The 24,731-nt window shown below is 55.2% G+C and overlaps 1 protein-coding gene across 4 annotated transcripts in view; it reads left to right on the forward strand.

Annotated features, from left to right (window-relative positions):
• Nucleotides 1-23,906, forward strand: part of MYOCD (myocardin) — a 37,114-nt gene extending 13,208 nt beyond the window's left edge. For 2 of the 4 annotated variants that reach the window (XM_051634674.1, XM_051634676.1), the window contains exons 3-12: nt 1,781-1,836; nt 6,884-6,959; nt 8,760-8,921; nt 12,589-12,764; nt 13,709-13,834; nt 14,309-14,574; nt 14,934-15,087; nt 16,233-17,183; nt 20,529-20,586; nt 21,267-23,906. In XM_051634674.1, coding sequence (XP_051490634.1) covers nt 1,781-1,836; nt 6,884-6,959; nt 8,760-8,921; nt 12,589-12,764; nt 13,709-13,834; nt 14,309-14,574; nt 14,934-15,087; nt 16,233-17,183; nt 20,529-20,586; nt 21,267-21,835 — 2,594 coding nt within the window. In that variant the 3' untranslated portion in view covers nt 21,836-23,906. Of the gene's footprint in view, nt 1-1,780; nt 1,837-6,883; nt 6,960-8,759; nt 8,922-12,588; nt 12,765-13,708; nt 13,835-14,308; nt 14,575-14,933; nt 15,088-16,232; nt 17,184-18,970; nt 18,998-19,486; nt 19,589-20,528; nt 20,587-21,266 lie in introns of all 4 variants that reach the window. The other 2 variants (XM_051634678.1, XM_051634675.1) reach the window with 2 other exon arrangements.
• The last annotated feature ends 825 nt before the right edge of the window (nt 23,907-24,731 follow it).

Raw genomic sequence — 24,731 nt, forward strand, 5'->3', positions numbered from 1 at the left:
GAGGCAGGCAACTGGCAGGGTCAAGGGTTCCTCAAAGCAAGGTTCCCCCTACTGTGCTGGCTGCAGAAATAGCTGCACTTGAAGGGAAGACCCTCTTGCTGTACGCAGCCTCCACCTCATCCTCTAACTCCAACCTTGGGGAATAGTTTCAAGATTCTCAACACCAAGCACAGCAGCTCTGCCCTGTTGTCTCCAGACCCTCAGCCATTGCAGGCTGACGTGTCATCATCCCCTGACAAGTTATCTGAATAACCAGTGCTAGCCATGTCTTTATTTGTTTTGCAGACTAATACAAGCTGCAGCAGCCACATAATTCCTCCAAAAAATCTTGGTAAATAACTAAATTCTGCACCATTTTCCTCTGGAGTAGCACGGTGTTTGGTCAGTGCCCACAGCACAGTGTCAGTGCTTCACAGTGAGCAGGGCTGTAAAGTCATCTCTCTTGCTAACTTCATCTTCTCATGTGCACCATTTTATTTTCCTTCTGATGAAACCAGCTGTCACAAGTCCTCCTGGCTGCTCACCAGAGCATGGCACAGTCCTGCTGGCTTGTCTGTGTGTCTGCTTTCCAAATGGGAGGAGCAGGAACGTGCCTCCCAGGTTTTACCATCATTCACTGGAGGTTAGGGAGGTTGTCCTGGGTGCTGACCTACCAAAAGCCAGTTCAGAGGGTCTCCAGACATTTTCTGGCTGCCCCCAGGCTTCTCTGATGGAGGATGTCCTGTGTGAAAATTATGTCTGTCCTTATTGGATTCCATTCAGAAGATGGAAAGAGAATCCCTGTTGCCAAAGAAGGAGTTGGAGCAGACTGTTTGTGTGGGTCAGGACACCTTCCCCTTCCCTGTCCCAATGGGAACAGTGGATTTTGCTTGCTTACAAAGCTGGGAAAGAATTTTTGCAGGATCTGAGAAGTATTAACCCCTTCATTGTGCAAATTCTGCTTGAATTTCTACTGAACAAGAGCCAGCAAGGAAAATGTGCAAGGTCCTCCATGACTCCAAGGACAGACTGCTCCATGGGACTGCTGTTCACTGCTCCAAGAGCCAGGGATTATTGAATTGCCTCCGGGAGCCCCTCTGGGTTAGTCTTCCTTGGTGTCAGGAGATGCTGAGAGCATGACCTGCTGCCTGGTACCTGGCTGGGCAGCTGCTTGGGGAGGCCCCACATCACACAGATGCTTCTGGGCAGGGGAACAGGACACACATCCAGTGAGAGGGAACCTAGAGGAGATGGAGGGTAGTCAGTGATGGACCAGGGAGGAAGGACCACAACTCTGGGGTCTTGCCTTGAAACACCCTTGCTGGAGGCTGTGCCCACATGGCCCCAGGAGGCCAGGCAGGTCTTTTTGGTTTTCCTGCTGGCCTCAAGGCTCAATCACCTGCAGGTTTTGCTTGCAGGCCAGGTCCTCTCTTCCCACCTCTGTCTCCTGGGGCTGTGGTGCCTCCCACAACCCACAGGATGCACTGCAGGGGGAAGCTGAGCCTGCTCCCTGCCACGTCCCACGGAGCACGTTGCGTTTCCAGCTTCACCCTCTCCCTGCCCTCCTGCCTCCCGCGCTCCCCGTGCTCCTCACCCCTCTGCTCACTCCCCGTGGGCTGGCTGGGAGCACGGGATTTCCCAGAGCTTCCCCCGAGTTATTTTTAGTCAGCACAAGAAAGAGAAGGGCTAGTTTGTGTTGCTATTTTTATAGCACTCATTAAATTGCTGGTGCTGGATATCCCGGTGGCTGCTCCTTCCGCTCCTGTGCTGACTGCTCCTCTTTCTTTCTCTCCTGTTGCAGCACTGAAAAGCCAACCCACATTCCATGAACAAAGAAAAAGCCTGGAGCGAACCAAGGTAACTCGGGAACATGTGGGGCTCACTTTGCATGCTGGAAAGCACCTTCCACCACTGTCCCCTCCTCTGGTGTCCTCCATCCAAGTCCTGTGGCCAAGGACGAGGCTCAGGGCCTCTTCCCTGCTTCCAGACATGGAGGCAGGGGGCAAGCCAAGGTTCACAAGTGCTCTGGACTCCCTTCTCCAAGCAGGGGAGGTTTGAAAGGGCAAAAAGACCATCTGGGCCTTGGGGTTTCACAGCAGCCCCTGGGTTTTCCATCAGGCAACGGCCAGGTTGTAGTTCAGCATGGCACTGGCACTTCAGTGCTGCCAGTAAACGTCCAGCCAGCTGAAGAGCTGTTTTCCTCTCCAGGCCAGGTGCACAGCTGGCTCCTCACTGTACTGCTGCTCTCCATTCCTGCTCAAGTCAATGGGGTTAGAGCATAGAATCAGGAATCATTTTGGTTGGGAAGGACCCTTAAGATCATGAAGTCCAGCCCCTCCACGTCCTTCTTGTCATGAGGGGCCCAGAACTGACCCCAGGATTCCAGGTGCCCCTTCCCCAGGGCCAGCACAGGGGGATGATCCCTGCCCTGCTCCTGCTGGCCACACCAGTGCTGGTACAAGCCAGGATGCTGGTGGCCTCCTTGGCCACCTGAGCACACCCTGGCTCATATTCAGCCACTGTCAATCAACACCCCCAGGTCCTTTTCCTCTGGGCACTTTCCAGCCCCTCTTCCCCAAGCCTGGAGCGTTGCCTGGGGTTGTTGTGACCCAGGTGCAGGACCCACCACTGAACCTTGTTGAACCTCATACAACTGTCCTTGGCATGGCCAGCAGCAAACAGGACTGAGGGAACCCAGCCTTTCAGCAAGTGTGCAGGAGGAATGCAGGTGCCCTTCCCCACCAGTCCCCACTCACCATCAGTGATCCTTTCTTTGAACCCCACAGTGCAGCCTGGCCATTAGCACACAGCCCATCCAAGGGGCTAAGTGGGCCAGGCTCTCCCTGGCTCCTTTATCTCACTGCACTCAGGCTTCCCTAAAGATTGCTGAAGGCAGAGATAAGTTAAGTAGCCATTTCCAGAACACATCAGAACTCTGCAATGTAATCACTTTTTGGGAAATCACACCAGTTCTCCAAGCACCCACCATCCAGCCTTGGCCAAGCTGGAGGGATGTCCACAAAAAAGTCAGTCATGCAGGTTTTGCTTGCACACAAGAGTTTGTTCCATAAATCTGCAAAACGTGCTTGCACTCACATGGAGAAAGGACCTTTGCAAGGAAGAATGATTGTGAAATGTGGAGAAGTTCTCTTCTGAACTTAAACACACTCCAAATTACTTGCCCTGAGTCTCCTGTGGTAATAAACGCCTAGTGTAAGGAACATAATATGACTCTGAGAAATTAGTGTGCTTACAAAATTTCAAGCAATCCAAAGTATCCTTGAAGTGTCATATATTTTACAGTTAAAGTATACATTTGGGTCTCTGTCTTTCTCTTCAAAGGCTGCCACTGGCTAGTTGCCTGGGGAAAAGGGAAGGATGGTCTAGTCTAACCCAAACTGTGTGCATTGTTGGAGTGTGCTAATGAAGACACTAATGAGCACAGCCCCTAACAAACTTACACTCCTTTGCAAGAATACCCTGCTTAGAGCTGTGACAGGGAAGGAGCAGCAGCTGTTTCTGGCTAATTACTCAAAGGCATTTGTTGTTTGGCTGATATTCCTCCAAACTAATATTCTGCAAACAGAAAGCAGATAACTGTAACCACTTTCATGTGTTTTGAAAGCTATTCTGCTTCAGCTCGTGCTAAAGGAACCCCAGATCTGAGGTCTTTCTCCACCATTTGCACCCCAGTGGCACAAGTGCAGCTTATAAACAGCAAAGGTCAGAAGGAACAGGTTGGATATTAGGAAGAAATTCTTCACTCTAAGGGTGGTGAGGAACTGGGGTGGGTTGCCCATGGAGGTTGTTGATGCCTCATCCCTGAAGGTTTTTAAGGCCAGGTTGGAGGAGGTTTTGTGCAGCCTGGTCTAGTGGGAGGGGTCCCTGCTCATGGCAGGGGGGTTGGAATTGATGATTTTTAAGGTCCCCTTCCAACCTGAATGATTTCATGATTCTATGAACAGAAATCAGAGCAAAAAGTCAGGTAAACACAGTGTTAGTGCTGGGTTCAACATGAACAGTCCCACACCTGCAGGTCAGCGTTTCAAGCTTAGGCCAAGTCTGGACCTGACCTGAGGGTTGGCTGGAAATGCATCCAGTGCATTGAATTGCACTCAGGTGCAGACACCAGCTGAGCTGGCACAGGAACCAGGCAAACCTACACGGGGTCCAACCAAGGGTTCAAGCTGGTGCAAACAGGCTGAGGGAAAAAAAAAAACATGGGGGGGGAAGCGTGAGAAATTCTAAAGACTTCAGTAAATAAAACGTCCGATATTTGTTTAAACATGTCACTGGCCATGTTTGAGGCTGGCATCAGGCCAGTGCAGCAGGCTTTGAAGTCAATGTCCTGTCACAGATGTCTGGGCTGGGGGATGGAGCCCGTCAGGCTCGTGGGGCTCCAGCACCTCCTCCCAGTGAGCTCAGCAGGCAGGGGTGCAGGGGACAGCCCTCCTGCCCCTGCCCCTCAGCAAAACAGCCCCATCTGGGTCATTCCTGGCAGATGTGTGACCCCAGAGGGACATCCCCTCCCCTGCTCCTGTGCTTTCCAACCTGTGCTCTCAGCAAGTGTCCCCTGGTTCCCAGCCCAAGCTTTTCAGCTGCAGTTTAAGGCCGCTGCCTTCTCTCCCTCATACATGCACATGCTGAACATTTTCCTTGTAGCACCTGTAAAAGCATTTTGCTCCCTGTGTCCCCATAGCCATCTCATCTCTGGACTGACCAGCCTGCCCTCCCTCCAGCCTCTCATTGGCCCCATCCCTGGTGGTTTCTGTAGCTGTTCTCCAGCCCCTTCCCCTCCACCCTTGCAGACACAGGGTGCAGAGCCTGGCCTGGCTATTCCTGGGGTCCATCTGACGTTCTTCACTGTGGCTCCTAGAAAGCTGCCTGCTGGTCTGGGGCTGTGTTTCAGCTGCTGATCACTAGATTCTTCAGAGCCTTTTGTATTTTGTCCCTTATTTATGCAGTAGCTAATTTCTGCTAAGGCCACTGTCCAGCGGATTAAGTCTTGGTCCACCCCAGTGCTGAGTCAGCTGCCTTAGCTGTGGCTCCCTGAGACCTGAGTGCAGCCCTTTCCAAATGTCCTTCTTTAAGCTGTATCAAATGTATTTCAGATCATTTCTTCAATTGCTCCAAATCATGTTGCCTTGTAATCTCTTATCCCTGAATGATTCAGAGTTAGGGAGTATGTCTTGTATCATCCAAGGCATTCATGAGTATATTGACTAGTAGGAAAAATTGCTGTGTAACATGACTTGATATATTCTTCTGTTTAGACTGTGAGCTGTTCTGAATTCCTCTGGTGACCCACAGCTATGCTCCTTTTTTAGGTTAGTCTTATCCAGACCAACTTTCTCTGGCTTGCATATGAGAAAGCCATGTAAGATAATGTCAAAACATGCTTAAAGTCGAGCTACATGACATTCATTGCTCATTCCTGCAACAGAAATCTGTCATGTCTCCTTAGAAGGCAATCAGGTTGGTGTGATGTGGTTTGGTCTTGAGGAATCTGTCTTGGCTCTTACTCAACTCCTTGCTATCTTCAAAATCCATTTGTATAGGTTGTTTGATTACTTGGTCCAACATCTTCCTAACTGGTTTATAATTTCCTGGTTTCTTCTCTCTGTCTCTTTTAAAGCAAGAAATCATACTCACTATTGCCCAGTTTCCTGGAGACCCACAGGGAGCTGCTGTTACTCTAGCCTTGTGTAGCTCAAACTGGGAACATTCAAATCATCTTGAGTATTCTCCACCCTGTTCTCCAACCTGATAACTGGAGTTTCTTCTCTTTTGTTGCTGAAGGTTCTTTGCTTGGTCATTGATTGATAAACAGCCATTTCTCTTTTTAGTGAAGATGGTTTAAAAAGGCATTAAGTCATGTAGCCATCTCAGCAGCATCCACAATTACTTCTCCTGTTCATGGAACACAAGACAGCACTTCCCATTGCCTTCTCCTGGCTACAGAAGTGCATGTAAAATCTTTTTCTCATGATCCTGTACACTCTGTACTGTGGATTTTCCAGTTTAGCTCCAGCTGCCTGTGCTATTATTTAATATTTATCCTTAAGAGTTTAACCTCTTTGAACTATGTACATTTTTTGTACTATTTCTTCTTGCATCTCAAATTAGCAAATGGCTGATGATTTGTCTCTGTCGTGCTCTAGCTTTTCTTCAGCAGGGGTTCAGGTTATATTTGTGTTCTTGAGGCCAACTGCCCTCAACACTGATTTTCTTGGCCCTAATGGAAGGTATGATTGTACCTCTGCAGGCTTTTCTGTTCCTCAAGCTGTGAGGAAGCTGGCACAAGGCTTCAGGACCATGTTCATCACAAGTACAGCTGCAGTGACCTGCAGAGTGGATTTTCACATAACTGGGCTGAGCAACCACAGAGCATAGGAGCTTGCAGGAAGGCTAAGCCTCAAGGCTGACCTGGCTACAAAGTCTGGGTATCTCCATGACTTGCTCATCCTGATCCCTCATCCCAGAGTGCCAGGCTTCCCATGGAGCCATTGCCAACAGCAAGCTCTGCAGCTGCCCTCGTGCAGCTCTCCAAGGCAACCTGGTGTGCTGAGCCAGGAGCAGATCCACTGCCCCCAGTGAATAGGTCTCCTCCTTCCCATGAGCTCTTTCTTGTAAAACTGCAGGCATCAGAAACCCAAGGGAAACTGGAAAGGACACAGCTTTGGGGTGGGGATAGTGAGCAATCAGCAGCTCCACACATCATTCCCTTTCTGAAGAACTTCTGTCCAAGAACAAGCTGGAGTCTGAGTGAAAAAAAAAGCCATTTAGGAGCTCACTCAGCCCAGCTTGCAATGAATCCAAAAGAACCATGGGCACAGGGACAGACACTCTCTGTACCTGGGTGCTGCTCTAGCCAGGTAACACTCTCTGTGTTTGTGTTCTGCAGACTGAAGATTATCTCAAGCACAAGATCAGAAGCAGGCCTGAGCGATCAGACCTGGTCAATATGCACATTTTACAAGGTAAGGCTTCCTGAGCTTCTCCACATACTCCTTTGTGTCTCCTGCCTTGTGAGTCACGTTTCTCCTGCCCCACTCGGGTTCCCTTCAGGACTCTCGTCATGATGAACTTTGCCCCAGCTGCTCGTGAGAGGCAGGTTCAAATGGGCCACATGTTGGGTGGAATTCAGTCCAGAGCTGGTCTTCAGGAGGCAGGACACACACTTATTCCCTGACAGAAGACCCAAGGCCATGTCATTTTTGTCCCATCTCTGGCAAGGACACGTATAAGATGCTCTAGAGGACAGTGGGGTAGAGAACAGCTGTGAGAGACAACTCTGTGACAGAAGTGCTGAGCTCTGATCCTTGTAGCTGGGGCATGTATTGTCCAGGGCACTGAAATCAGGTGGCTGCAGTGCCTTCCCAGTGCTGGACATCTTTTGGTTTTCCTTAATCCTTGGTGTTTTATGTGACACTTGGCTGTGAAGCACATCCATATGAAAGGGTGAGCCCTGCCATCAGTGCCTAAGCCACAGCCACTGTCCCCTCTCCTGTCCTGGTGCCCCCCAGCCAGAGAGCTGGCACTGCTCTGCTGCACCCTGTCACAGGGAGCAGAACCTGCAGTGTCCCTCTTATCTCTGGAGATAACCAGCTCCTTGGGAAAAGGGAGGATGTGCAGCCTCTCTCCCCAAGTCCTGCCAGGCCCCTGGAAGAGGCAGGTCACTCCCTGGCCACTCGAAGTGGTGGCTTCTGCTCTCAGCATCAAGTCCCTGTTTGTTATTCCTCTGGCAGGCAGGAGGGCTGAGCCAGGGGCTGTGCTGGATCAGTGCTGGCTTTGCCCTTGGCTCTCCATCCCTAAGAGGAGCAAGCACCATTGCCCAGTGAACAGGTGGGAAGAGTCTTCCCCTTAGGTTAAATAATAGAAGCAATATGGACTGGAGCTGAGGCCTGTGAACAAGATGTGGAGCCAGCTGCAGTCACCTGGCATGGGGAGGGCCAGAGAGACACAGCTGGAGAAGAGCTGGAGGTCTGGCTGTGTGGTGGGTCCTGCTCACACCTCTGTATTTCATGGGGATGTTCCCTGGCATGTCATGGACTTACATGTCCCTTTGGTTCATAGCAGGACCTGAAGATTATTTCATTTGGCTAGCCAAGACACCTTGTGTCATCTAAATTCTCAGCTGAGTTTGGTAGGGCTGTAGCTTCCAGATCTAGCTGCCTTTGTTGTTCTCCTCTCCACTCTTGTTTTTTCCCCTGAAGGCCTGGAGCACCATAGTCATTCCACTTCCAAATATCTGCTCCCAAAGACTCAGCTTTCCATCTTCCAGTGTAAGGCATTTACTCCAGTTGTCAAACACTGTTAAAGGTTCTTTTTTCCAGCTGTTCCTCAGAAGTAGGGAACACAAGGGCCAAGGGTTTCCTGGCAGGTGGGAACCAGAGTCCACTTGGACCCTCATGGCATTGACAACTTCTAATGAAGTTTCCATTGCAGGTCATTCCAGGGCCTCAGAGGGGGGATGCTCCAGCTGCAGGCTGGGTTTTCAAACCTAGGCTGGTAAACAGAGGTTCCCACTTGGGAAGGGAGAAGCTGGACCTATGTCCCAGGAGGTTCAGAGGAAGACCCATGTTCCAAACCCCACCAGCCCTGCTGCCAACATCCTGCTGCCTCTCAGCCTCAGAGCACCTCTGGCTGTGCTCTGAGCAGTGCACAGGTTTTGGCCACAGCCCAGAAAGGCTGTGCTGGGGTGGGAAGATGCTCTCACCCATCACTGTGCTTACAGATGCCCCAGGTCCCCACCTGATGCCTTCCCTTTGGCCTTTTAGACTCAGCTGCAGAGGGATCCATTCAGTCTACCCAGATGAAGCTGAAAAGAGCCCGACTGGCAGATGATCTCAATGAAAAGATTGCTCTCAGGCCAGGTCCTTTGGAGCTGGTGGAGAAGAATATTATTCCTGTGGACTCAGCTGTGAAAGAGGCCATAAAAGGTAGTGGGAGTGGGGACATGGGTGGTGGTGTGTGGGTGGCACAGGGCAGGGGCTGGCCAAGCGACAAGGACACACCACAGGGGCTGCAGGCAGTGACCAACCTGGGGTTAAGAGCTGCATTTATTGCTTAGATCTGATTATTTTCAGCAGCCCAGTCCAGCACAGCCAGTTCTTTGAGCAATGGCCATGGAAACATGCACAGTTGTCCAGCCATGTCTCCTCAGAAAGAACCTCCCTTGGTAAACCCCTTCCTTCCCAAAATCTTGGAGTGCATAAAATACTGCTGGAGACAGCACAGTCCTTCCTCCCCTGAGTGGGAGAGGACCTGGCTGCACTCGTGTGGTTGTGAGGCCATTTGGGATTCTCCAGCTTGTGCCCTGCCAAGTTCTACATCCCAGTATGTGGAGGTGAAGTGGCCTCAGGCTCCTTTTCTTCCACCAGTGCTTAGTGGCCCAGCAGAGCAGGGTGCTGCCTGGCTGGGAAAGGGGAATCAGCCCTGGGGTGCCAGACTGCTGGGCAATATGAGGAGCAGTATTGCCAAAGCAGGGAACACTCCTACCAACCAGTACCTAGCTTCAGCTTGGTTTTCTTCCACCACCCACCCCCATCTAGAGGAGGGAGGCAGAATCCTCCACAAGTGTTTCCCTCGTGCTGCTGCAGGGAGGCTGGTGTGGGAGCCAACATAGAGCAAAAAGGTGACTCAGATTTTGACTCAGGCCCCAGTGCCAGGACAAGAAGGCCCAAAGGAAGAGAAAGGAGCAGGAAAGTCAAGGAGGTCCTGTGGTGCCAGGACAGCAGCCTGCATTTTTGAAGCTTGGGGGCCATCTCTGCATATCCAAATTGTCCCTTGGGTCTCAAGTGTGTCACTTGGGAGATGCTTTGCCCCCTGAGAAGTCCTTGTGCTATTGCTCCTGGTTCCTCAATTCATGAGAAGATTTCCACTGGCATAATGCCATCTGAAGGGCTTCTCCTGGGGCTCAGAGAGAGGAGGGGGCTTTGAATGACAAGAGCAGTGCTGAAAATGGGAATTGGACAGGAAGCACTTGGACTTTCATTTCACCTCAGAAACCAGCATAAATGACATGAAGTATTCCAGGCTGTGATACCCTGCCCTGCCATTGTTCCTGCTCTTGGTTTTTCCTTTGTGAAGAGCTCACAGTGTTTGTCCTGCAGCTTCTCCAGGCTGGTCCTTGAGCTGCTCCATTGCCAGCATTTCACAGCTCTTGCCTTTGAAGGTGAAATGTTCCAGGACTCTGTCTGAAGAGGAATATTTAAGGAGAGTTCAAGTAAAATCTCCCCGGCCACTTATCGAAGGAGAGAAGAGTGGAAAATTAAAAAAAAAAAAAAAAAAAAGAAGCCAAAAAGTGTAAAAAATAATCCCCCCCTTTATAAACATTCGTGGCAGCCTGAGCATGATTTTATCCACTGGAGCTGAGGTTTGGAGGCTAGGCAAGTGTTCCTGAAGTTCAAACAGAGCTTCTCTCCAGCTGCCTTGTCAGGAACTTGTGGTAAACAGAGATTTACAGAGCAAAATCATTAGAATCTCTGGCTTAAAACAATTTGCTCAATTTTAAATTTCTCCCTTTTGCAATGACCTTCTGTCACATTGCTGGGGAAAAAAAAATGTGTCCTGTAAGCCAGTTTTATCCCATTTAGGGTGAAACGTGCAGCACGTGAGGGTCAAATGACTTTGCTTGGTACTGTTGGGTGCTGAGGTGATGCACCTGCACCAGGAACACAGTCCCAGCCCTCAGGTTTCTGCAGAAGCCCCAGGCTGAAGGAACCTCCAGCTGATTTTCAAAGTCAGAGGTGACTTGTGGTGCTGATGGTTTGGGGTGAAGAGCTGAACACAGAGCAGAGATGAGCACTGGCACTTCTGAACTTTAAGCCTTTTGTTTTTGCAATACCAGAAAGATGACAGGGTTTAAAATCATTTTACTTTAACCTTGGAATCTCGACTGTTTACACAGTGGAAAGTTCAGCTGACGTGTTCCTCTAATCACCTCTGGCAGGGTGAGCAGAAAGTGCCAGACCCCAACTGAAAGCACGAGTGTCCCAGTGACAGGAGGCCGCCAGTGCCCGGCATAGCTGAGCAGTGATATAAGAACCTTTTTTTACCAGGTCCTTGTCATCACTTTGTCCAATGTGCTGGAGAGGACAATACCCAGTGCCTCAGAAACAGCCCCGAGCAAACACCATCCTGCCTGAGATTACAGGGGAGACAGGGGATGGCAAAATGATAGGGTCAGCCTGGGGCTGGGTGAGAGCAGGACAGATAAGGGCAGCATTCCCAATGCACAGGCCCCCGTATCAAGCAGCAGGATGCAGCACATTCCTGTCATGCTCCGGGCTGCCACTGTGTCCTGAAGGTCCCTTGGTCTCCTGGCTTTGGCACCCTTTCCTAGTGCACGCTTGTTAAATGCCAGTGCAGCAGGGAGCCTTGCAGACCCACGAGTCCCCCCCTTTGCTCAGTCATTTTTTCCAAGAGAGGATCCTCAGGCTTGTCTGCAGGCGCTGGGAGCAGCTCCCACCCAGCCACAGCCCATGCAGCACTGCAGTTCCTCAGGGGACGAGCTCAGGTGCCACCTGTGATGGAGACAGGACAGAAGGAGCCTCAGAGGGGCTCTCCACAGGACACCTCTTATATACCCGCCCCAGGTGGTGGATGAGCAGCAGCTGGAGCTCCCTGCCTCCCCCCACCCCGGCACCAGGAGCTGGAGCAGGCAGAGATAACCCTTATCTCTCAGACAGGGGCAGGGGTCAGAGCAGGAGGTGTGTGTCCCTGGGAAGGTGCACATTCCTAGACCAGCAGCAGGGACAGGTGGAACCTTGTTTCTGGGCCCTTCCTACTTCCCCATTTGTCACCTCGCTATCGGCGTGCCGAGCTGCCTGACAAAAGCCAGACACGAGCACAGGGAGATTGTGGCTGTGGCCCTGCTGCTCCTTCCTCTGTCCCCACCTGCAGCCCTGCCAAGGCTCACCAGACCTTTTCTTTTTCCACCCTTTATTTATCAGCAGAAGCTGGAGGCCAAGAGCTCTTGCCCATCTGAGGAGGAGGTGGTGTGCTGGGAGCTTTGTGGGGGGGAGAGGCAGCATCTGGGGCAGTCAGGGGGGTGGATCGAGGCACGTTGTGTGGGTGAAGCTTGTGGACGGGGTGGGGGAGAGGATCTGGAAGCCTCTGTTCAGCTGCAGCAGGGTCCAGCCCGCTGGGTCTTGTGCCATGATCAGGTGGATTTCAGCCTTAGTTCTGCTGAGGACGGGGTCCCACACGTGGTGTGGGCTCGGGGTTGGGGTGCTCAGCTGATGGATGGGCAGCTCTAACTCCCCAGCTCAGCCCAGAGGTGCTGGAGGACAAGCAGAGCTGCTCCTGCACCAGCCCCACCTGCCTGCAAAAAGCCTCCTGCCCCTGGTGGGCCAGGCTCCTTGCAGGACTCCTCTCCTGAGGGATGTGGTCCATGGCAGGGGCCAGGAAACGATGCCACCTCCTGTCCCACCAGCCTCAGCTGCGGGGACAGACCCAGGAGCTGCCCCTGTGCACGGCTGGGGACAGGAGGTGTCCGGGCACCGTGTCCTTCACCCGTGGCCGGGTCTGGAGGCTACAAGGTTCACCCCAAACCTCCTCCCCAGCTGGACAGGGCCCTGACGGCTGCCCCTTCTGCCCCGCCAGGCACCCAGGTCACCTTCCCGAAGCCCGCCGATGCCTTTGCCTTCGAGGAGGACAGCAGCAACGACGGGCTGTCCCCGGAGCAGGCCAGGAGCGAGGACTCCCCGGGCTCCACCGAGTCGGCAGCGGCCACCAAGGTCCCCGAGCCAGCCCCCGCTGCCCCCGCGGGGCTGCCCCAGGTGCGGGCGGGACGGGGCGCGGCCAGGGAGCCGCGGCAGGGGCACGGGATGCGTGGGGGGCACGGGGGTGCCTGGGGGACACGGGATGCGTGGGGGACACGGGCTGCGCGGGGGACATGGGGGTGCGTGGGGGGACAGAGGGGTGCGTGGGGGGCATGGGGCTGAATGGGGGACACGGGGCTGAATGGGGGACACGGGATGCGTGGGGGACACGGGGCTGAATGGGGGACACGGGGTTGAATGGGGGACACAGGGCTGTGTGGAGGGACACGGGATGCGTGGGGGACACGGGGCTGAATGGGGGGACACAGGGATGAATGGGGGACACGGGATGCGTGGGGGACACAAGGGGGCTGCGCGGGGCTGCTGCGCCGTCTGCTGGCCGCACTGGGTACTGCAGCGTGCGGGGCGCTCGCCGGGACGGCGGGTGGGACTGGGGAGATGTGGGATGAAGGGGGAATGGGGAGGGACTGGGGGGGCTGTGGGATGGGGAGGGACTGGGGAGGGACTGAGGGGGATGTGGGATGAAGGGGGAATGGGGGGGGATTGGGGGGAATAGCCTGGACTGGGTGATGGATGGGGAAACTGGGAGGACTGGGGTGAACTGAAGTGGGCTGGGGTGGGTGACTGGAGAGACTGGGGCAGTTCAGAAGTGGACGTTGGAGACCGGGCTAGTCTGGGGGACATTAAGGGACCAACGGTGTACGGGGGAAATAGAGGATGCAGGGCTGAGTGGAGACTGGGGAGGACTGGGATGGACTCAGGAGACAGAGGGTCTGAGAGGGCAGTGGGATAGCCTGGGAGAAGTGGTGATAATGAGCTGGGATAGACGTGAAAGGACTGGGATGGACTGTGGGACTGGGGACAACATGTGGCAGGGGGCTGGGGTACCAAGTGCAGGCAGAGGCTGTCCAGGCTGGCACCCACAGCCCCTCTCCCTGCAGGACCATCCCCACGGTGCTGATGGCCACGCAGCAGAGCCAGCCTCGGGACAGGGCAGCAGGTGTGACAGCCCCAAGCAGGCAGCAGGGCAGGAGAGCCCACCCCTCCCAGTGCCCTCTGCTGTGAAGGTAATGCCTGTGCCTGCAGGCTCCTTGGGAGAGGGGACAACCCCAGGGCACCTGGCTGCATCTGAGCCTCAAGTGCCCACGTGCTGCACCCCACCTGGGTGGGAGGTCTCAGGGTTTGGCCTTAAGGCTTGGAACAGTGCAGGGAGACAAAGCTTGCTGTGGACAACTGCAATTTGACTCATTTTGTAATAGTATAAGATATAGTTTTGTACCCCCTGAGAGGTGATTGCTCAGGTCCTGGGGCTAGGAGCAGAAGGAGATGCAAGGCAGCACTGAAATACCTTCCAGGCCAGAAGGGATGTTCTCCATCTCGTGTGCTCTGCAGCACAACTGGGATGTGACATGACCCTGAGGGAGTCCCCCACATACAGGCTCAGCAGCTCTTGGAGCTGGAGTGTCAGGATGCCAGCAGGAGCTGCCCTCTCTGGCTGGAGCTCTTCTCCTAACTAATCCCTTTCCTTCTTGGACCAACAGTCCAAATCATCCAGCGACAGCAAGAACCGTCACAAAAAGCCGAAGGACACCAAGCCCAAGGTGAAGAAGCTGAAGTACCACCAGTACATCCCCCCAGATCAGAAGGCCGAGAAGTCCCCTCCTCCCATGGACTCAGCATATGCCAGACTTCTCCAGCAGCAGCAGCTCTTCCTACAGCTCCAGATCCTCAGCCAGCAGCAGCAGCAGCAGCAACAGCAGCAGCAGCAGCACTTCAGCTACCCAGGGATGCACCAAGGCCAGCTGAAGTGAGTGGCAATGTGCCAAGAGCAGCCTTTAGCCCTGTTTCCCTCCCAGCTTTCTCTCCCCATACCCATTTGTGCCCATGCAAAGGGGATGGATGCATGCAAGGGACACACGAAAGCTTGGGAACATTGCAGTCCCCTGCAAGGCTGCTCTGGCTTTGGGCACTGCCTGGGGACACCTGAACTACTGGTGGGTCACCAGCAATCTCCTTACTTCCCAACCTGGTTCTTCTGGGGCTTTGTGGTCCTTCAGGTCTCACACGGGAGAGAGCAGCCCCAAGGGAGCAGAGAGATGGCACACTGAGGGGGGGTTGGGGCTGGGGGGGCAGACAAATTACCCCAAATCTCCTTTGTTATTTCAGGCAATCAAATGAGCAAATGGTCAAAAGTTCAAATTCTTCATCAACTTCTGTCAGCAACACCCCTCTCTCTCCTGTGAAAACCACCTTTTCAGGCCAGACTTGTGTCTCATCTATCAAGCCAGGCCCTCTGCCATCTAACCTGGATGATCTGAAGGTGAGTGCAAAACCTTGTCACTGCAGGAGCAGAGTCTGATGGCCTGAACGTGCCTCACTGCCCCTGAAGTGTGCAGGGCAGTGCCACTGCCTGGCAGTGAACACACGTTCCAGAGCCCCAGACCAGAGCCAGCACACTGTGACCAGCCCCAGGAATCCATCCCACTGGGTCAGGAACTGGCCAGCAGGGTGGTAAACAGGAGTTTGCTGCTCTGTGGGTGGTGTGTGCACACATTGCTCCAGGCCATGGATCCACAAAGCTTAGGTCTAACTTGAGAGGGCTGCCAGCCAGGCCAGCAGGTTAAGGACCAAAGGATGATCTGTGCTGCTGATCCTGCAGCTCAGGGCTCCATTGCTTCTCTGGTTTTATGGTGGTCATCACAGATACTGCCAGCAGCAGCAGAATCCTCCAGCCAGGAGCTAGGAGGGAAGCTTAGCCTCCACTTGGTGGTCATTGCAGCCAGGCCAGCTCAGCCTTCTACACAGGCAGGTGTCTCCTGGAGCCTGCAGCTACAAGCACTGCTTTGAGCAGTACACACATCTCTCATGTGAGCAAGACAAATTGTGAGGGGGAATCACTCCCTTCAAGGGCTTTTTAATACTTTGCTGATGGAGCCTCAGCCATGAGGAAGGACAAGTCTTGAGGAGCAGAGACCTGGGGGCAATGCTCATTATTAGAGAAGGAAATGAGATAGAAATAACGTTTGACGTAGCAATGCCCCAGCTCAGGTGCCTGAACCCTGTGCAGATGCCTGACCATGGAGTGTCTAGCTCCAAGGTTGCAGTCTCTGAGCTAAAGGATGCCACCAAGTAGTTCCTGCTCTGTGGGTAAGTCCTCTGCTGATGTAGAAACGTACTGCTAGGATGGGGATCTTGGGTTATGTCTGTAGCCCAAGGAATACTGCTGGTTAATAGAGTCCTGTCACAGTTCCTGGAGGAAGAAGGAAGGTTTTTCCCATCAGGAAAGGTTCAGGTCCTGCAGGAGGTGCCGTGGTCAGTGCTGTGCATGGTGACTGGCGACTGCAGGTGACACAACGAGCACCTGCGGTGTCAGCGCTTTGAAGTGGGAGCCTGTGACCTGAGACCCCTTGCTAGACATGTTCGGTTTCTAAAAAGCTCATCTGCCCCTGGTGTCTTCCTTCCTAGGTGTCAGAACTGAGGCAGCAGCTCCGGATACGAGGCCTGCCCGTGTCAGGCACCAAGACGGCGCTGATGGAGCGGCTGCGGCCCTTCCAGGAGTGCGGCAGCAGCGCGGTGCCCAACTTCAGTGAGATCACCACTGTCACCTTCCCCGTCACTCCGACAAGCACCCTGCCGAGCTACCAGCCACAGTCCTCCACCAGCATGTTATCAAATGGCTTCTACCACTTCGGCAGCACCAGCTCTACCCCACCCATCTCTCCAGCCTCCTCCGACCTCTCTGTGAGCGGCTCTTTGCCGGACACGTTCAACGATGGACCCATGTCTTCTCCACAGTTTGGTCTCCAGCCGTCTCCGGTTCATGGCAGTGCTGAAGAAAGCCTCATGAGCAGCATGAATGGAGGGAGTATCCAGCTTGAGCTGGAAGGGATTGACACAGAGAAAGACAAGATGCTGGTGGAGAAGCAGAAGGTCATCAATGAATTGACATGGAAGCTGCAACAAGAGCAGAGGCAGGTGGAGGAGCTACGGATGCAGCTCCAGAAGCGGAAGAGAAGCAACGGCCTCGAGGAGAAGCAGCAGCCACCTCAGCATTTCTTTGGGGTTCCCATCAAGCAAGAAAACGCAGTGTCCAGCTGCCCGTTTGCATCCAAACAAACTGCCTCCAAGGGCCAGTGCAGCAGCTCGGAGAAGCTGAGTAACTGTGGGGTGCCGCAGCTGCCGCACGTTGTAAATAGCCACTGCTTGGAGCCTGCAGGGCAGGGCACCGTCACCTCCTCCACATTCCTGAGCCCGCAGTGCTCCCCCCAGCACTCTCCACTCGGGGCTGCCAAGAGCCCCCAGCACATCAGCCTGCCACCGTCCCCCAACAGCCACTACCTGCTCCCGGTGTCCCCCGGCGCGCCGGCCGAAGGGCGCAGCGGGTCCCCGCAGAGCAGCAGCTGCCTGCGCACCTCGGTAAGGGGGAGAGCAGCCCCCGTGGCATCAGGGTGCTGAACGCACTGGTGTCTGTGGGCAGCCAGTCAAACGTCCCAGTCTGAGTCCTTTCCTGGCAGGTGGGGACTGCTGGCACCCTGGGGGGGCGGGGGGGTGGCCCGGGGAGCTGCAGCAGCAGTGGGGCTGGCTGGAAAGGCAGAGAGCAGCCCAGATGGACAATGGGTTGGAAGCTGATGGCACCACGGAGTCCTTTGCAGGGCAGCTCCTGGGGGAGTCCTGATGCCACCGCACCCAGTTGCCCTGAGGTGTCTCAGCACAGCCCTGGCACAGCTCCTCCTGCCCCAGGAGAGCCCTGGCACAGCTCCCTTCTTCTCCAGGGGACCCCAGCACAGCTCTCTCTGCCCCTGGGTGAGCACTGGCAAAGCTCCCTGTGTCCTGGGAGAGAATCCTGGCACAGCATCCTCTGCCCCTGGTTAAGCACTGGCAGAGCTCACTCTGTCCTGGGGACACCTGGCACAGCTGCCTCTGCCCCTTGTTAAGCATTGGCACAGCTCCCTCTGCCCCTGGGGAGTACTGGCACAGCTGCCTCTGCCCTAAAAGAGCCCCAACTCAGCTCCCTCTCCCCTCAGGGGAAGGCCCTGGCACAGCTTTCTGTGCCCCTGGGGGAGCCCTGGCACAGCTCCCCTCTTCCCCAGGGGACCCCAGTATGAGCACTGGCAAAGTTCCTTGTGTCTTGAGAGGGTCCTGGCATGGCTCCCTCTGCCCCATGGAGCCCTGGCACTGCTTCTCCACCCTGGGGAAGCCCTGGCACAGCTCCCCCAGCCCCACAAAGCCCTGGCAAAGTTCTGTCCACAGTAGGGAAGCACCAGCATAGATCTCTCAGTCCCTGGGAGAGCCCTGGCACAGCTTCCTACACCCAAGGGACAGCCCCACTGCAGGGCTTTCAGCACCTTGCTGAGGCATTGCAGCTCCTAGCAGTGTGTGAGGGGTTTTGAACACAGGGTCGAAGTGAGGGGGGGGGCTGTTATCCCCATCACATGGGAAGCCTTTTCTTGGAAAGATAGAGCAGGGTCTGCAGTCAGATAGAGCTTCTGCCTCCCCACCAGGCAACCAGCACAGCAGGGTTGTCCCTCATCATCCAGCACTCCTCTCAGCCCTCTGGGCAGTTCTGAGAGCTCGGAGAGGGGCACATGCTGCCAACCCACAAAAGCAGCACAGTTACAGGTTGGGTGGAGAATGGATTGAGAGCAGCCCCAGCAGTGGGGCACGGAGCTGCAGAGGTGGCTGGGCTGGGGGGCAGAGCTGTGAGGGCAGTGGGACACAGTGCTGGGAGGTGACACTCCAGTGGGGCTGCCTGGGAGTCTGGGAATGCTCGGTGAGCACCATTGGGAGCAGGGGCTCCTTAGGGGCATCCCCAGCTCATTCCTCGCTGCCTCAGTGCAAGAGGCACCACAGAGGGGGTGTCCCCACAGTGTCCTGCAGCTCATCCCACTGTGACACCCCCCCGGGTGTTCTGCTGCCTGCAAGGGGCTCCTGAGGGGTGAGGGTCTCTCTTCAGCCACAGCTCCCTCTCTGTACCTAGCCAGGGCCATCCCCAAGGCAAGGATAACATTCCCTCCAGAGAAAGGTGGCCAGGATCTGCCTGGCCCTGCCAAGTGGTCTCACTGCTGCCCTGGATCCACTTCTGGGGCTAACCTGCCTGCAGGATCCATGCTGCAGCCCCTGGTGCTGGCTCTCCTGGGCTGAGGCAGCCACGGGCAGCTGGTGGGAAAGGACACACAGGGGCCTGGAGGCAATGGGGACAACAGCTGGCAGGCACTGGAGCTTCAGATGAGGTCCCTCCTGGAAGAGGGGACTGGCAAAAGGCTGGCACTGCTACTCGGGGGTTTTGCAGAGGCACAGCCAAGGTGCTGACCCGACCGTGACTCTTGGAGTGGTCTTCCCTGGCCTGGCCTCTGTGAAATGCCCTGGGCAGGTTGTGATGGAGAGGCTCCCCAGCAGAGGGGCTGGGAGGCAGCGGGCAGCTGGAGGCAGCTCAGCTCTCTCTCCCACTTGTTATCTTCATGGTGGGACCGAGCACCAGGTGCAGCATCACTCCTGTCCTCCAGCAGCAGCCCAGCCCTGGGGCTCAGAGCTGAGCTGAAGGACCCAGTTTAACCCCCTCCCATCTCCTGCCCACAGGCCAGACACTTTGTTTGACCAGACCAGCTGGCTTGACCCACAAAACCATTTCCCTGGCACCACCCAACGGGGCTGAGCGTGCTGGGCCTCCCTGTGCATTGACTCCGTTTCCCTGTATTTCCCCCACGCAGATGGCTACCCAGGCAGGTCAAAAGTTTTCTATTCCACCCCCAAGTTTTTATAAGTCAAGCCCAGCCCTCTCAGAGGTAAAGCAGCCTCCACCCTATGAGGATGCAGTAAAGCAGGTAACTGCATGATTTTTCTTTTCTACAAGGCTCGGGCTGAGCAGGGTGTTCTTTTGTGGTTCCTGTAACTCGTCTGCAGGAGTTACAACCTGCTATGGGGTCTCTGGGCAGGACAAGCCTGTTTCCATAAGGAATGGGCTTTTCTGGAGGAGCTGGTTGCTGGATGACTGACACACAGCAGTCAGACACCAAGCTGGATGGGATAGTATCTTCTATGCCAGCCCATCCCAGGGTCTTGCCATCCACACAAATACCCCAGGTCTTCTGTGTACTCTTTTTGGGGTTCTCAGTGCTATGGAAGAAACAGACTCTTGAGCATTTCCAAGACACCAAGAAACCTCACCTTCCCTCAGAGCCCATTAGCAAAGTGCCCCCCATGCCATCTGCCTCCCTTCACCTTCCCCTGGAGTGCTGCTCCCACAGGGAGGACGAGGTCCATCCCCCATCAACCCCTTATTTCTTCTGAGTCTGGAGCAGCCTCAGTGCTGGTCATGATGGCGCCTTCAGGAAAATGGAGTGATGCTGTTGGCAGCAATAAAAATGGGCTTATGCTGCCTGGCAGGGAGGGAGGCAGAAGGTCCTTCCAGTCTCTGGTCAGGGAGAGGAGGATGATGAGCTGCCCCCAGGGAGCTGCAGGGAGTGCAAGGAGGAATATGGCAGTATGAGGTGGTGGGTCCTGATGGGCCTGGGAAGGGACAGTCTGTGGTAGCCACTGAGCAGAAGCAGCAGGGCTGGGGGAACCTGGTGCTGTGCTCCCCAGATCTGCCCTGCTTTTCCCAGGGCCCTGCAGTGGTTACCTGAAAGCTGCTGCCAGCCCTGTGCTGGGGGTGGCACGTTCCCTGCACAGGAGAAAGCCATTGGTGGGGTCTAGAGCCACCTTACCTGGCTGGTGGCCGGAGGGACTCTCCTAATGTCCTCTCCTCTTTGTCGTTTGCTTCAGCAGATGACACGAAGTCAGCAGATGGACGAGCTCCTGGACGTGCTGATTGAGAGTGGAGGTACACACTGCTTCCCTGCTCCCCTCCAGGGCTACCCTCTTCCTCTCCAGGGCTTCCCCTCCCAGCCAGTGTCAGCCCATGGGGCTCAGCATGCCCTGTACCCCCAGCAGAGCTGCCCAAGTTGAGCACAGCTCTCGTTTGCCCTCCTGGTGCTGGCAGCCACCGAGACGGACCCCAAAAGCACCTTGACCCTCCCAGAACCAGCACCCACCTGTGCAGAGCTGGTGGGGTGCTAGGGCTTGGTTATGGCCTGTGCAGACTGCAGAGAGAGAAGGGCACAGCGGTGCCCCCACCCTCCCCACACTCAGCCCCCAGTGTCCCCCACCATTCCCAGTGCTGCCAGTGCCACCCCCTGCACAGAGCACTGCTGCTGCCCTCCCCTCTGCAAAGTGTCGCCTGTGTCCTTTCCCACGCACGGCCCGTGCCCTGTGCCCAGCCCCATGGGGACAGCTGCCAGTGCTCCTGCCCTGGGGACTGTGTCCAAAACCAGTGGAGACGAGGTCAGAAAGCAGGAATGTGTGAAGCTTCCCACAGGGAGGGTGGGTGAGCCGTGCCAAGGGGACCAAGTGGGGAGCAGGTCATGCCTGAGTGCCCAGCTTGGGGGGTCTGTGGTGGTGGCCCCGTGCCCAGCAGTGGTGGGCACTACCAGAGCACCTCAAACCCCTCTCGTTTGTTGACAGAAATGCCAGCCAATGCCAAGGAGGATCGGTCCTGCCTCCAGAAAGTACCTCAGATAACTGTGTCGACGGGGAACTCCAGCGCTGCTCACCCAAAGCCACCCAGCACCTTCGAGCAGGTCTCCTCAGCCCAGCTCTCCTTCGAGCACTGTCCAGGCAGCAGTGATGCTCACCTCGAGGTGCTGCTGAACAACCACAGCCCCCTGGGCAGGGTCAGTGAAATTGCCCTGCTGAAGATGGGGGGAGAAGAGTCCCACTTTGAAGGGATGATGGAGGGGTTCTCCGGCAAAGCCGCGGATGAACTGCTCACCTCCCAGGAGATTTTACAGACTCCCCTCTCACCCATGGAAACCCAGCTCTCCCCTTCCCCTGCTGAGGGCTCGGGTTTACAAATGAGCTTCACTGAGTCTCCGTGGGAAACGATGGAGTGGCTGGACCTCACCCCCCCCAGCTCTGCCACTGGCTTTGGCTCGCTCACCCCCACGGGGCCCAGCATCTTCAACATTGATTTCCTAGATGTTACTGATCTCAATCTAAACACCAGCATGGACCTGCACCTGCAGCAGTGGTGAAAGGGCAGGTGCTGGAGGCAGGGCACTGTGAGCCTGCAGCAGCCAGGGCGGTGTTTCTGTCACGCTGGGGGACACAAAGGGCTAACGTGCCACTTCCAGGGGAAACTGGAGTCATTTTCCCAGCGTATAAACTTGTTTGGATTTGGCAGTTACTGGGAACTGACAGCACAACAGCTCTGGTACTTTAGTTTTCCTCCATCAACACGTTCCCACAGAGGACACCAGTGCCTTTAACAACACTTTTTTTTAGATTGACAAGAACTTCAGTTTTGTTTCTCTTATCTTCCCCCCCCCCCCCCTCCTCCCCCAGTCACTCTCATGGAGCAGCTCATGACAAAACTGTGTGGTGAGGAGACCTCACCTGGGTGGAATTGGGGAATCCTGGAGAGGAGAGCCCATTGCTGGCCCCTCCTCTACCCACCTCCTGCCTATCCAGCTCTTTAGACAATCCTGCTGGGCTCCTCTTGGCCATGCCTGAGCCAGGGCTTTAGGAATGGGGAGGCTCTGCCCAGCCAGGGCCACAGGCACACTTCTCCATACATCCAAGCTCGCCTCGTGTCCCTTTTCCTGCCCCCAAAGTGGCTTTGCCCAGTCCCTGCACAGCTCTGTTCTGGGTGGATGAGAGATGGAGACTGTCATTTTCATGGTGGCACCTTGTCATATCCTCACGGTGCCTGGGGGGCCCAGGAGCCATCCCAGTTGCAGTCTGAACTGAGTCAGGCTGAAGCATGTGGCCTTGGAGGCTTCTCTGGATGTTGGAGGCAGCTGTTCAGGCTGTAGGTTCAGGTGTCAGCGGGACGTGGCCTCCCCGTGGAGCTGCCATGGCCCCGCTGGTCTGGTACAGGTGGAGAGATGTGTTACGTGTTTTGGTCCAAGGTAGGAGCAAGTTGTATAGAAAACAGAGGCAGGCTTTGGAGGGGCTGTCCTTTGCACAGCCGCAGGGCAGGATGGATCTCCAGCACCTTGCATGGCCGGGGAGCAGGGGGAGCCAGAGACGGGCACTCGGTGACCTGCGCGTGGGGCAGGGATGAGCGGGGCCCGATGAGCGGTTTTGTGTGAGCATCTGCTTTTGTTCCCTCCACTTCCCTGCCATCCATCCCCCCGTCCTTCTCCCCAGTCCTCCTCGATCCCCAGCAGTCATCCCCTTCTCCCCAACTCGGCTCCAGCATCACTGTTCACGCAGCCCAGGGCAGGGCCACCTGGAGAACAGCTGTGAATCACTGAGCCCGGAGGAGCCAGTTCTCCTGGAGCCAGCAGAGGTGGATGCTCTCCTGCAGTGCTGCCTCCCGCCTGAAGTCACCAGCATTTCTCCTGTCAGTCTCTGTGCAATATCCTTCCTCAGGCACCAGCAAACGAAACAAAACAAGGAGCCTTCCCTTCACTTCTTGGCTTCCACCAAAACCACCAAACCCGCTGCAGACTGTTTGACGGACACTTCTTTGCAATCCTGGTTCTGCCAAAGTAAATATTGTCGCTGACAAAGGTTGTTAAACTATTTACAGACTGAGCGTATTTAATATTTGTGTTACTGGAAGGAGAGCACAGGGAGACCAGCAGCTGGGAGGAGGCCCAGCAGGAGGGGCTGGTGGGCAGCCCGGCTCCCAGGGATGCTGGAGCAGTCGGAGGAGCCTCTGCAGCCCCTGCTGTGTCTCCAGTCGGTGCCGTTTCTTTGCATGCTGTATAAAGCACGTGGCAGTAGCTTTCAACTCACTATTTAAAGCACCACTTTCCTATTGTACAAACGGTCACAGTGCACTGCTAGGATAGACCAGCACAGGTTGCATTTTTTGGTTGTTTGTTTTTTTTTTAAAGCATTTCTTTTTCTAAAGAGAGAGAGGTTGTTTTTTTTTTTAAGCCGGTCTATGGGGAATTATTCATAGCACTTGAAGGGGAGCATTGTTAGCTGCTACACTGCCTCATTGTACAGGCCTTTCCAGATCATTTTTCTCCTCTCAGCAAATGTACTTCCTGATTGAAGGGATGCTGTCAGCTTCAAACCTGTAAGCAAGCACATTTCCTTACCTATGTTACCAGCAACACCTTCATTATTAAAAACCCCTTTGTCTTGCCACTCTGCTCCCAGTTTGCTGTTTGATTTCACTGGCTGGGGCAGCCACTGCCAGCCCAGCTGCCACCTTTTGCTATCATCTCCATGCCCTAGGGCAGCTACAGCCCTTGCAGGAGCAGAAGTATTTCCCTCACATCAACAGCTTCTCCTGGAAGACTTCTAAACAAGCTGCCTGGAGCCACCTGTTTTCTGAAGGCTTTTACTTCTGTTGGCTTTGGTGTTTGGCTTTGTTCCCCTGCAAACCCTGCTCCTGGGATCAGTGTCCCCTTCAAAGGCAGAGGTTGGTCCCTGCCCAGACCTCTTGGCAGTTTCCAGCAGCTCCTGGTAGCAGGGGGCTGCCAGGGGGCTGCCCAGGGGCTGCTGGATGCAGGGCACAGGGGGAGGGATGGGCAGAGCTGCCCCCCCACACACACACACTGAACCTCCTGTTGCCCACAGGTGAGTGGCAGAGGGTGGAGAGCTCTCCCTGGGGCACCCTGGCTCCTTCTTCCTGGGAGACACCACTGTCAGTTTCCAGTTTCATGGCACGTTCACTTGGAATCCAAGAGTTCCTGGAACATTCTGGTTTGCAGAGAGGGACTGGCTCTGTGTCCACGGCCAGGCTAGAAAGGGGAAACAATCCTGAGCCATTCATAGAATCATGGAATGGTTTGGGTTGGAAGGGACCTTTGAGACCATCCAGTTCCAGCCCCCTGCATGGGCAGGAACACCTCCCACCTGACCAGGCTGCTCCCAGCCCCATCCAACCTGCCCTTCAACACTGCCAGGGATGGGGCAGCCACAGCTTCCCTGGGCAACCTGGGCCAGGGTCTCACCACCCTCACAGCC

This window comes from Apus apus, chromosome 17 (genome assembly GCF_020740795.1).
Source record: "Apus apus isolate bApuApu2 chromosome 17, bApuApu2.pri.cur, whole genome shotgun sequence".
NCBI lineage: Eukaryota > Metazoa > Chordata > Aves > Apodiformes > Apodidae > Apus > Apus apus.